This window comes from Triplophysa rosa, linkage group LG15 (genome assembly GCF_024868665.1).
Source record: "Triplophysa rosa linkage group LG15, Trosa_1v2, whole genome shotgun sequence".
Classification (NCBI taxonomy): Eukaryota; Metazoa; Chordata; class Actinopteri; order Cypriniformes; family Nemacheilidae; genus Triplophysa; species Triplophysa rosa.
The window spans coordinates 3,358,617-3,371,188 of record NC_079904.1 but is presented as its reverse complement, the minus strand read 5'-3'; the positions used below and the strand labels follow the sequence as shown (position 1 = coordinate 3,371,188).

Sequence of the window (12,572 nt, the reverse complement as noted above, 5' to 3'; positions counted from 1 at the left end):
ATCAGAATAACTGGATGCCCAAACGGAATAAATGTTATGGTTATCGATGTTATGTTTGTATGTTTCTGACTGAAATGAAAACATGTTCAATGCTAACAGAATTTGGTTCAGCCTGTTTTTGTCACAGAAACTGATATGAACGGACATCATTTTCTCAAGCTATTTTAGTGTATACTGAGACGCTCTAATGTTCTGTAACACTTTTAACACTGTAACTAGTTACGAGGGAATGTAACTATTGCATTACCTTTTAAAAATTGTTCAAATATGTCAAATAACTTGGATGCCCCCAATATTAAATATGTTAAATGAATGAAATGGAAACTAAATAGAATAAATTATTTGTATAAAACTTTGATCACTAATCTACACTGTTTTATTGTTGCTGTGGGTCAATGTAAGAAACACCTATTAAATTCAATATTTTATATATCAATATATTATTATTGTAAATATTGTAAATATTATCATTACTATACTGGAACAATAAAACACAATAGAATAGTTCAGAACTTTTACTATTTATTGCACAGACCACAACTGGTCAATAAATAAGTCTAAAAATAAATTATGCTTCTTACAGTTTTTTTCAACTGCTTACACACATTTTCAAAAAGCTGCCTCTTTTTTTCAAAACTTTACACACAAATCCAAGAATTGCACACACAAAATGCAAAATGCCTCACATCTCTTTCAAAATGAAGCACTACATTAAAAATATCACAAACACATTTCAAAAGCAAACATTTGTCTTCTGTTGCAAACACTTTTACCGTAATGTTATATTTTGGGATATATCATGTACACACAGTTATTCAAAACCTAAAGCTCTTAGTTCATGAGCTCCTCTATACATTTCTGTACAAGATTGAAAGAAATTGGCAGAGAGATGTTTAAAATTCACTGTAAAAACAAAAGCCAAACTTTTTATTTCTTGTGTTTATTTATGTTTTTGCTGGTTGTGAATACAGTATTACTGTACACGGTACGGAAAAAAAAATTCTGGAGGACACAATGTATTGTTGAGGGACTCACAGCATTTATGTTCGCAAAAATTGTGGCATCATTACAGTAAGCATATGGTTGCGTATATTTCACGAATTCTAAAAGCATTATTGGCCAAAACCAAATTCACGATAGCCGTCTCTTGCTCTTCAGTGACCTCGCCCATCATGAAACCTTCGCCTTTCCACTCTGTAGAAGATTCAGGAACAGTGTGAGTGTGTGCCATAAACTGTAACATAATATACTATTTTATACAAAAAGGTCAGAATGTCTTCTTACAGTTGGCTGTACTGCTGTATACAGTGTGATACCTCACCAGACTGTGACCAATGCAGTGCACCGTAGTAAATGAATGCAAGGGTACTACTGTAAAATACTGTATATGTATTATAGCCTACTGTTTGTGTACATTAGATCATGTGTACATAACAGTAGATTGTTACATACCTGTTCTCATTTCTAAAGGTTCAAATTATACCTGCCATTGTAAATCGACTCAAATTGGGCTGGACTCTCTGTACAGCCTCTCTTGTTGTTACAGTAAACCGTGGTTTATCACATGATCAATGACTGTAGCCCTGATCTCATTCCAGACCACACTTCTTGTTCCTCGTCTTCCTCCTCTTCTTCCGACTCGTCCTCTAATTCCACCTCTGCCTCGTCGTCTGGCTCTCCCTCCAACTCCCCTTACTCTGTCTACATTTTTTGCATCCATTGTTCAAAACCTATAACTTGACCCTTGGCCTATTTATGGGCCTCTTCTAAAGTCATGATTGGTTGGTGTTAAATAAAGCAAAGAGTGTTTGCACATGTGAGGAGTTAGTGTGAGGCACTGAGGAATTAGTGTGGCATTTTGATTGGTTGTGTTTGAAAAAGGAAATCAATATACTTCCTGTAAGATCTTTGTGTGTTACATAGAGAATTGTGTGTTGTGTTCTGCAAAAAGTGTTTTGTTAAACTGAAAACTGAGTCAAAGGTCGAGAATTAGTGTATGGTTTTGCCGATTTGGTGTGTGGTTCTGGTGTTTGAGTGTCAGGTTTCAGAAATTGTGTGACAAGTAAACATTTTGTGTGTAAGCAGTTGAAAAAAACTGTAAGACATGTGCCAACTTCACAACTGCTAGACATACTGTACTGTACTACTTATTTTTCGTAGTTTCTTACAAAAGTAAACAGTTTAATAACAAGAAGTGCTCTTAATGTTTTGACTGCTTTCCAGTATGATAGCGGAATGTTAGTTCGTGCATACTTTAGATTGCATTTTAGGAGACGGAATATTTACTTACTCGCAGTTATTGTTTGACAGCGGAGCGCGAGGATAGTTTCACTTCCGCTTTGGAAATGTTATAGTTTTGCGTTACCCGCAGCAGCATCACTGCCTCATTCCATCCATTTTAAAAAGTCTTTGTGCTTTGCTTCACATTGCCGTGACTTAAAGGCAAGAAAGTAACCAAACGCACACAGGCTGTAGCGTCATATGTTTTACTGCGCAGCATGGATGTATCTGCAGACAGTCCCCAGGTAGTTTTTTGCCCATTACCCCGATTTCGCACTGCATGTAAACGCCCCAGTTTTGTTTATGTGTGAATGTCTGACAGCGTATTAGTAAAAGTCTCAAACGGAAGTAACAGTATAAAATAATGCAAAAAAGTCTGCTCTCGAATCATGCAGTTGATGTAGAAACGGCTAAATGAAAAACTATTGTTGTAGCCTGCAGGGTACTGCGGACATGAGAAGGGATATAAAAATACAGCTTCTGACCGATTTCCCAAAGCATTTTTATTAATAATTAGCAATTAATAATTAATTAGCATTTAATTACTAGACGGATCGATGGTGACGCAACTACACGCGAGAAACCTGGCAAGTCTCAAGCTTCCATGTAAATGCGTTTTTCCGCGTAGCTGGTTTATTGATGTAAACACGTGAAAACAGGTTTTCTTTTATAAGCTGATTTTTGATAGATATCCGTTTATTTTGTGCATATAAACGCACTCACTGATCTTGCATGACATTGACAACAGATCACTAAAGACATGCTGTGTGAATGACCTGAAACTCAACAAAGAAGAGTTACGCAATGTTATGAAATAATCAGCAAAGACAGAGACGAAAGTGAAGCTCACACCCCACTTATAGTACCAAAAATATTGCGGCCTTAATTTGGTTCCGTTTTGCCTGTATGTTTGACAATGAAAAAATGTGTAGTTGTGCAGCCTAAAGGCTTATCCACACCGGACCCATAATCACGCTCGCTTATCGCCGACTCATGACTAAACAAAGGGCGCCAATAAAATCACTGCCAGTGTGAACATGAGGACTAGAAAAACAGTCATCAAGAGGGGTTTTTGTGGCACAGTTGAGCAATGCAGCAGTCAAATAAATGTATTCAAATTCCATTAATCCATTTTGACAATACATTCTAGACATTATTCACAAGTATTTAATAAATAAATAATTTATTTCAACCAATTTGGCAAATGTATTTTTACAAAAGTATTTAACAAACAAAATCTAAATTTACATTGTCGTTTCAAAGAATGAAATGATTTTTATCAGAGAATGTTTATCAGATCTAAAGAATCAACAATATGTCAAAAACATTTCGTTTTTTTGACAGCCTTTGTCCATCAGATAGAAAAGGCCACCTGACAGGTTAAAGAAAGGGAGGTTCTACTGGGGGTTTACCATCTATAAAATTGAGCTCTCAGCTCTAGAGTGCGTCTTTACCATTTTAAGAAGAGAAGAGGTGAGACGGTAACGGTAAAATAAGCAGGCATTAACTGAAATGTATCTTTTTATTTTATAAGATATTTGTAAAAACTTAACTAGTGACTCTGTTGTTGATTTTTTAGAGACAATGCTCTGTTTCATTAATGTCAAAGAACTTTATTTGTAGGCATTATCAAAACACGCTTTCTCTCTTGTATTACAGAGCAACACATTTTAAATGGACATCAAAATCAACATCAGTCATGGACTTTCGGAAAAGCCTTTTCTTTGTTTTGAGTTCAGTAACAGCTCTTGCCAGAAACTTGTCTACCCCCTGGAAACCCGAATATTGCTCTACGTTCTTTTTAGTTTGTGCTCAATTGTCACCATCATAGGAAACCTGTTGGTGATCATTACGGTCATTCACTTTAAACAGCTTCACACACCAACCAACTACCTCATCCTGTCTCTGGCTGTAGCCGATCTGCTTGTAGGAGGAGTGGTGATGCCGCCCAGCATGCTGCGCTCGATCGAGACCTGCTGGTATCTGGGAGATCTGATCTGTAAAATACACAGCAGTCTCGATGTGACACTGTGCACTGCTTCAATTCTCAATCTCTGTATTATTGCTTTAGACAGATATTATGCCATATGTCATCCTCTACAATATCACAGTAAAATGACTTCACTTGCTACTCTGGTCATGATTATAATTTGCTGGACTGTTTCGGCTGCTTTGGGATTCGGCATGATATTTCTGGAGCTTAATATTCGCGGCATCGAACATTTTTACTATGAGAATATTGACTGTGATGGAGCCTGTATAGTATTTCAGAGTAAAGCTGGTGCGTCTGTATTCTCATTGATCTGTTTTTACATTCCTGCGTTTCTTATGCTTTGCGTGTACCTGAAAATATTACACGTAGCTCAAAGGCAAGTGCAGGCCATCCAGAGCACTAACAGTCAACTAAAAAAAGAAGGAAAGGCCACTAAGACTTTAGCGATCATCATGGGTGTGTTTCTGACCTTCTGGATTCCCTTTTTCCTTTGTAATATTATTGATCCCTTCATTGGATACTCTGTCCCACCACTGTTGTTTGATTTGTTCCTTTGGGTCGGGTACTACAATTCCACATGTAACCCTATAGTATATGCTTTCTTTTACAGCTGGTTCAGACAAGCATTCAGAATCATTCTATCCAAACAAGTATTTCAGAATGATTCGACAAGAACAATACTGTTGTAATGATGACACGGATATTTGGTTTTGACTTATGACTGTCTTGGGTGCATCGTTGGCTTCATTTGACATACTTTTAAACTATTTTACCAATCGTGTATTTTATTTCTGCTGCTTTCCCAGCTAAGTCTTCTTTGTATAAAGAGCAAAAGTAAACTTTGTTTTAAGAAACTGTTTTATGCCTGTATAAATAAGTGCTGTGTATTTTATTCAAAGCCCCTCTGAATAAACCAGTGTTGTGTCTGGGTTCTTTTTTTCCCGCATAAGGATCCTTATTAATTAAATTTTAATGATGTTTATTTTCGGTGCTAAATATCTATTTCTTTCGAAAAGAAGTGAAGAGTTCATTTGCAAAGGCAGATAACTCCATACATCACATGGTTTTTATTGTGTTATCGTGTTTTTATTAGGTTTTATAGTCTTCGTTAGCTTTGTTAGCTTTTTTTTTTAGTTGTTATTACTTGAAATGCACAATAAAAAACATGATTAAAAAAAATGTAAACACAGAGTTATCTGTTTTTGCATATAATCTCTCAAGTATACACTTTAAAAAACTAAATAAGAAAAAAATAACTTTGCCATTGGCACAAATTGCCTCTTTTTATCATATTTGCTGAACTAAGATTTTTTTAAACTCAATGATATGCCAATACAAAATGAATTACACATATCCACAACCCAAAGTACTGTTGCACCCACAGACTACACATACACATTAAAAAACATTATTTAATTACATTAATTTAAGCTTTTAAAAGCTTTAAGAATTTAAGGAGGCTTGGCAAAAAATTATATACGACATGCATAGAAAGCTTATTAAATCAAGACCATGGAGAATGACTATGAAATATTACTACAATAGAGGATTAACAAAATATCAATAACGGGTGAAACTGTAGTACCTGCGCTGTAAGCTTGTTCTTTGATATGTATTTTAGTATGTTCCGATAAAAGCAATATTCCCTGAAAGCTTGTAGTTTGCCTTTTTGCCAAATATTTTTAATCCAAAAAATACGTCTAAAATATAAGTCTAAAGTCTAATAAGTCTAAAGTTGTGTGTTTTTGGTAATATACACCTTAAACTTGGATGGTTTATTCTAATCTGTGATGGCATTAAAACAAATATTATTAATACGATTAAGGAGGTTACCATGGTTGCTGTGAAACTATTGGGCTATAAATGTGGGCTCTTTACTCCATAAACTTCACTGCTTTGTGGAGGGAAAGGTAAGAGCGTATGAGAGACAGGGATATACATAAACTGCTGGAAAATGTCCATGTAAATGAAAATATTTTGAATAGGTTATTATATATATATTAAATGTAGATTTAATATCATATTTGCCTCACAATACATGGACAACAATGTGATTTAAAAAAGCATAACATGTTTTATGGTACATTCTATTTTACTTATTGATACTTCATGTACTCCAGAATACATGCTGTATTCAAACCCACCAAACCTTTAACAAGTAAACTCAGAGATGACGAAACTGGATTGTGTTTGTTAAACTCTACAATTAACTTCATGCAAAACCTTGTTCCAAACAGGACATCTCCTCTGAATTCTGTAAATGGACATCAAAATCAACATCAGCCACAATGGACTCTCGGAAAAGCCTTTTCTTTGTTTTGAGTTCAGTAACAGCTCTTGCCAGAAGCTTGTCTACCTCCCGGAAACCCGAATATTGCTCTACGTTCTTTTCAGTTTGTGCTCAATTGTCACCATCATAGGAAACCTGTTGGTGATCATTACGGTCATTCACTTTAAACAGCTTCACACACCAACCAACTACCTCATCCTGTCTCTGGCTGTAGCCGATCTGCTTGTAGGAGGAGTGGTGATGCCGCCCAGCATGCTGCGCTCGATCGAGACCTGCTGGTATCTGGGAGATCTGATCTGTAAAATACACAGCAGTCTCGATGTGACACTGTGCACTGCTTCAATTCTCAATCTCTGTATTATTGCTTTAGACAGATATTATGCCATATGTCATCCTCTACAATATCACAGTAAAATGACTTCACTTGCTACTCTGGTCATGATTATAATATGCTGGACTGTTTCGGCTGCTTTGGGCTTCGGCATGATATTTCTGGAGCTTAATATTCTTGGCATTGAAGAGTTGTACTATGAGAATATTGACTGTGATGGAAGATGCATGCTGTTTCAAAGTAAAGAAGTAGCTACAATAATGTCATTGATTTGCTTTTACATTCCCGCATTTGTCATGCTCAGCATGTACATGAAAATATTACACGTAGCTCAAAGGCAAGTGCAGGCCATCCAGAGCACTAACAGTCAATTTAAAAAAGAAGGAAAGGCCACTAAGACTTTAGCGATCATCATGGGTGTGTTTCTGACCTTCTGGATTCCCTTTTTCCTTTGTAATATTATTGATCCCTTCATTGGATACTCTGTCCCACCACTGTTGTTTGATTTGTTCCTTTGGGTCGGGTACTACAATTCCACATGTAACCCTATAGTATATGCTTTCTTTTACAGCTGGTTCAGACATGCTTTAAGAGTCATTCTATCTGGAAGAATATTTCAGACTAATTCCTCAAAAACAATACTGATGTAAAAATTTCCAGGCAACTTTGTTTACTTTTCTACTTTTTGTCTTCACAACACAGAAATAAAAAGTCCACCTGCCATGTTTATGTTTCGAATAATTTCTAACTTACTTAGCAAAACACGGTGCATTTAAGGTATACATTTATAAGTATGTTTGTTAAGCTACAGACACTGTTTGAAAGTGTTACGTTTGAAAGTCAGTGTGCAATATGCTATCATATTTTTAATAATATTAATATAAATATATGATAAGTCATAGTGTTGTAGGCTAATCCTTATCATAAATACCCTGGCTGGCCTTGCAAAATGGAAAAATGGTCCTATAAACAAAAAATATATACATACAATAGTGTATGTGTTCATTTAATAACCACAATTATTAATCATAAAAATAAACCCACGATTGACAAGTCTGAGTTTTCACAATTACCTATGCCAATAACGTCTAACGAAATTAAACAAACCGTTTTTGTACTAAACATAGATTGTAAACCATCGAAATCGATGAAACGTTATAGCGCTTTTTATCCAGAAAACCCGCAGCTCCATTTTACTTGTCGTGCCTGGTCCAATATGGCGGCGCCATTGCTGTAAGTACGATGAGTGTATCTTGAACGTTCTTCCTGCACATACAAACACGGTTAATTGAATAAAATCAGTTTCGCGGGTGGCTACATTTCAAATCAAACGCGCGTTTACCTGACAAACATTATATGAATCCACTTCATCCGCGATAAAGCAAACAAATACCGCGCAAAAGTCACTACGGGAAGCACAGTGTGCCGACTTGTCAGCTCCGTTTAAAATCTTTCCGTGAGCGCCGATAAGTCTCGCAACTACGCATGAAGTCGAGCACACCTATGGTGAGTACGCTTTCTGTCTTTGATAGAAATTAATTTAAAAGGCTCGCTCACCTTCACTAAAAAAAGCTTACGTTCGACGCCCTGAGCTCCACAAACAGCAGTCAATCCAAGTCGAGAGCGCGCAAGTTTAGGCGTAAACATAAATCAGGCCTAAATCAGTATTTCTCTAAACTAGCACACTTGGATCTAAAACACCCAAACGTTATTGTGTATCAGTTTTTATCAGGATTTATATATGGATATAATTGTGAGTCGATTTTGAAACGTTTGATATTGGCTTTTATTAGAATTATGTGACTTATGATGTTATTGATTTTGCATGTTGTGACTTTATATCCTGGTCCAGAAAATTTACTAGGGTGTTAATAGTCTCTTTGATATAAAGGAAAATGTTTGGATACCTTTACAGCTGGTCTCAGATGTTTTTATTAGATGTTTTGAAGTCATGCACTGCTCCTGAGGCAGCAGCTCTGATAAGAGTGCATTCTGGGAAATGCTGTTCTTAAGACAGACAGTAGCTAGAGAGGCCACCAAGCATTTCTATTATATTGATTTTAATACCAGCATGATATCATTATATATATGTATGTACTGTATGTATAAACAATGCTGCTAGCTTACTTTTTTGCCTTCATTTTGAGCAATAAGGAATCTTTTAAATAAGTACTTGGTATGATTTTTTTAGGAAACGTTAAGGTTATAAATATCTGTCTTGTATCGTTGATACAAGGACATACAGAATGTTAATGCTCAAGATGTTTTAAAATGAGGAAAAATGGAAATTGCAACATGGACATTACAAAGTAAATTATAAATAAAACAGATAAGTGACACATTTGACCAGTTTAATAACAGGGGCCGAATAACTGAACTGCATGTTAAATATGCATAACACAGAATGTACTGCAAACAGAAAAAAACAGTATAATATATGAAACACTGATGTGCCTTTTTTTTCAGTTTTTGCTAACTGAAACATTCAATGTAACCATAAAACTGCTTTACCTATGTTTTTATGATAATACAATTTTCTAAGAACAAATAATCAAAAGTCATCAAAAAATATTTACAGTGAAGGAGGAAATGACAATATACCCTTAAGTATATCATCTAGCACAACATCTAGATTACATTAATAGGCCTATTTGCACAACTTGTATAGTTTTTTATATAGGAGTTTTGATTTTTCTCTGAACCAACTGTAAAATAAAGCATAAATCATGGGGTTAAACACAGCGTTTAAATAAGCCACCCACATTAGCACCTCATATAACAGTGCTGGTATGGAATGGCCAACCGCAGGATCTATGATGTTACACATGAAATAAGGTGTCCAACAGCACATATAAACTCCAATGACAATGGCAAGCGTCTTAGTGGCCTTCAGATCCTTTGTATTAACCGATGAGCCTGTGGGGTAGTTATTTATGGCACGAGCATGTTTCAGGGCTATAACGAAAATCTTGCCATAAATGCTGACAATTACAAACATAGGGAAGAAGTAGAAAACAAGTGAATATGTCACTCCGATTTCTCTTCCGTGCAACGCTAAACACCCTCCCTTGCAACTAGCGTGCACCTCCTCGGTTGTTGTTTGTTCGATTTTCAGCTCTGAGAACGTGATGCCAAAGCCAAAAAGAGCAGAGAAGCCCCAGCTCACCAGGATCATGGCGACGCTCACACGCGTGGTCATTTTGCTGTGGTACTGGAGCGGCTGACACACGGCGTAGTATCGATCGATCGAGATGAACGTGAGATGCATTACAGCGGCGTTACACAGAGTAAAATCGGTGCTGGAGTGAAATTTGCAGAAGAAGTCTCCAAAGTACCAGCATGTTTCTAAAGACCTCACCATGCTGGGGGGCATGACAAAGCTGCCCAGGAGAAGGTCTGCTACGGCCATGGAGACGATCAGGTAGTTGGTAGGGGTGTGTAGCTGCTGGAAACTGACGATGGTGCAGATGACCAGCAGGTTGCCGAACACGATCAGAATGATGGTTATGGCGAAGATGAGGTAGAGTGGGGCTCTCAAGACAGGGGGGTAAACAGTCTTTACACAGGAGCCGTTCACAGATTCATAACAGAGGCTGACAGACTCCACTGGTGTCCACGGGTGACTCAGGTTCATTGTGCAGGCCGGTAAAAACCTAGCATGAGAAAACAATATGAATTACAACATTTTCGTTCCCACCTTTCCTATTGCATATGGCCAACACTGCAAAACCTAAGATAAAAAGTCTTGTCTTGTTTTGCGCATAAATCTAACATAGTATTGTAAGATTGAGACTTGAACAACAAAAAACAAGTCTGATTCTTGTCAAATATATATAAATGTATGTATTGTTTTTGCAGTTTAACAAAACATTTTATCAGGGAGAATTAACTAAATGTCATCACATATTTAACATACAGAATATCTTGTAAAACTGTTAGTCTTTGCTAAATTTTAACATTGCACAGTACATTTTATTAACATTATATCATATTATATTGTATGCTATGTTTCACATCTTACCACAGACAAACTTCCTATGTCCTGTGCCATGTGTTGAAACATCTGCATTTTCTATCCATTTGAATGCTTTCACTGGGAATGTACGTGTCTGTGAACCAATCAAACAGGACCTCTTGTTGTCATGTGACCACAAGGCATTCTTGGTTGCCATTTGCCTCTAGAGATGTTCAAGAATAAACCACTGGTTTTCCTGACCCTGTTAACCCATGCAGGTAAATTCACATATAAATCACTTTTTTGAAATTGGATGTCAGTGGCTTTTTTTTGGAGGGTTCTTAAAAGCATAAAATGGACTTACAGTATCTTTTCTCTCTCTTCCCCCTTATTGCTGTATCTATGTATGTAGGTGACATCAGCCAATCAGCTATGTCGTCACTTTTTTTCCTGTGGTTAGTCACATGGTATTTACAGTTTGCGTGACCCGTCAGGTATATTACATCAGCAGTGCAAATGCCATTGAAATGATTTGAGTCTTAACAGATAATCATTGAGGTATCAGTGTTTGTGCATGTATGTATTGTCTTTCAAAATAATCTTTACAAATTAAACACTTGTTACTCTTGAAACCTAAATACAATCGTTGGAGGGAAAAAGGTAACATTAGGCTTTGACTACACTATGGTCGCTCGATATCAATGTCACCACCATCAAGCCTCCACCAACTTTTTCAAACTTTATTAAAAATCGTGTTCCCTGGTAAGTAATTTCTCCGTGAATGAATCCCCATCCACGTTTTTAGAGATTTGTGCCCATGTTGCATTATTTGTGAGATTTATATGCATTATAATGTCTAACGTCCCCACCAAAGGATGGAGTCTCTTTTAGCAACTTGTTACAAACCGCCTTACCGCCGCCATAAAACGTAGAGGTTTTGTCAACCACAAATCTTATTTCAACCGATTTACAAAAACACGTTCAAAAAACCCAATGGAACCGAAAGTACTAAAATGCTTACTCGTTTTTGCATACAAAAATACGTCGTCTCTCTATAACATTTGGTCCAGTGTTTGTTCTGTGTTCTGTGGTAAATCTGGCCCAATTAGAGGTTTGGATGTGCACAACAATTTTTATTTGTATGATTTTTTGCCACCTTCAACTTTTTGGGGGTTAAAAATAATAAATCTTTGTTTAAAAATGGGCTCCTTACCACGATTCACAATGGTAAGTGTGTAATGATGATTTATAACTTGAGCTGCCAGGTTGAATTATGCAGGAAATGTGTAAATATCAATGCGCATAATGATCGGTACTGAAAGTAAAGCGCAATTTTATGTTTCAAACAGAGATGGCGCTAGAGAGGCAAAAGTTATGGATTGCATTATTGATTTTATGACATTTTGCTTCCTATTTTACTATACGATGTTGGGTTTCCGCTTAATGTAGAATCTTATTAAACATCATTGCTTTACTGTGTACATCTTTTCAGCTTCCACATCTTTGTAAAATCTGAGTTGTTTTTCTGTGCTTGTTTTTAAGGTGGACATTCGACTTTGAGTAGCATTTTGCACTTTTCCAAGTAAGTGGATGAAAATTCAAAATTTCCGAGTTAAACAGAACTTCTCATAATGACTATAATCATCAGAATGTTTACACAGTTTAGTCACAGTATGATTCTCTTCATTCAGCTTTAAACTTCTACAGTTGGCTGATAAAAAGG

General features: G+C 36.4%; 3 protein-coding genes across 3 annotated transcripts; 2 read left to right on the top strand and 1 right to left on the bottom strand.

Moving 5' to 3' along the window:
• The first annotated feature begins 3,954 nt into the window (after positions 1-3,954).
• LOC130566162 (trace amine-associated receptor 1-like) lies at positions 3,955-4,962 on the top strand. The gene is made up of 2 exons (XM_057353434.1): positions 3,955-4,279; positions 4,352-4,962. The coding sequence occupies exons 1-2, from the start codon at positions 3,955-3,957 to the stop codon at positions 4,960-4,962; spliced, it is 936 nt and encodes a 311-aa protein (XP_057209417.1).
• Positions 4,963-6,533: 1,571 nt separating this feature from the next.
• On the top strand, positions 6,534-7,544 carry LOC130566160 (trace amine-associated receptor 1-like). The gene is made up of 2 exons (XM_057353433.1): positions 6,534-6,861; positions 6,934-7,544. The coding sequence occupies exons 1-2, from the start codon at positions 6,534-6,536 to the stop codon at positions 7,542-7,544; spliced, it is 939 nt and encodes a 312-aa protein (XP_057209416.1).
• Positions 7,545-9,541: 1,997 nt separating this feature from the next.
• On the bottom strand, positions 9,542-10,528 carry taar11 (trace amine-associated receptor 11). The gene has a single exon (XM_057353233.1). It carries the CDS (start codon positions 10,526-10,528, stop codon positions 9,542-9,544), a length of 987 nt encoding a protein of 328 aa, XP_057209216.1.
• Positions 10,529-12,572: the final 2,044 nt, after the last annotated feature.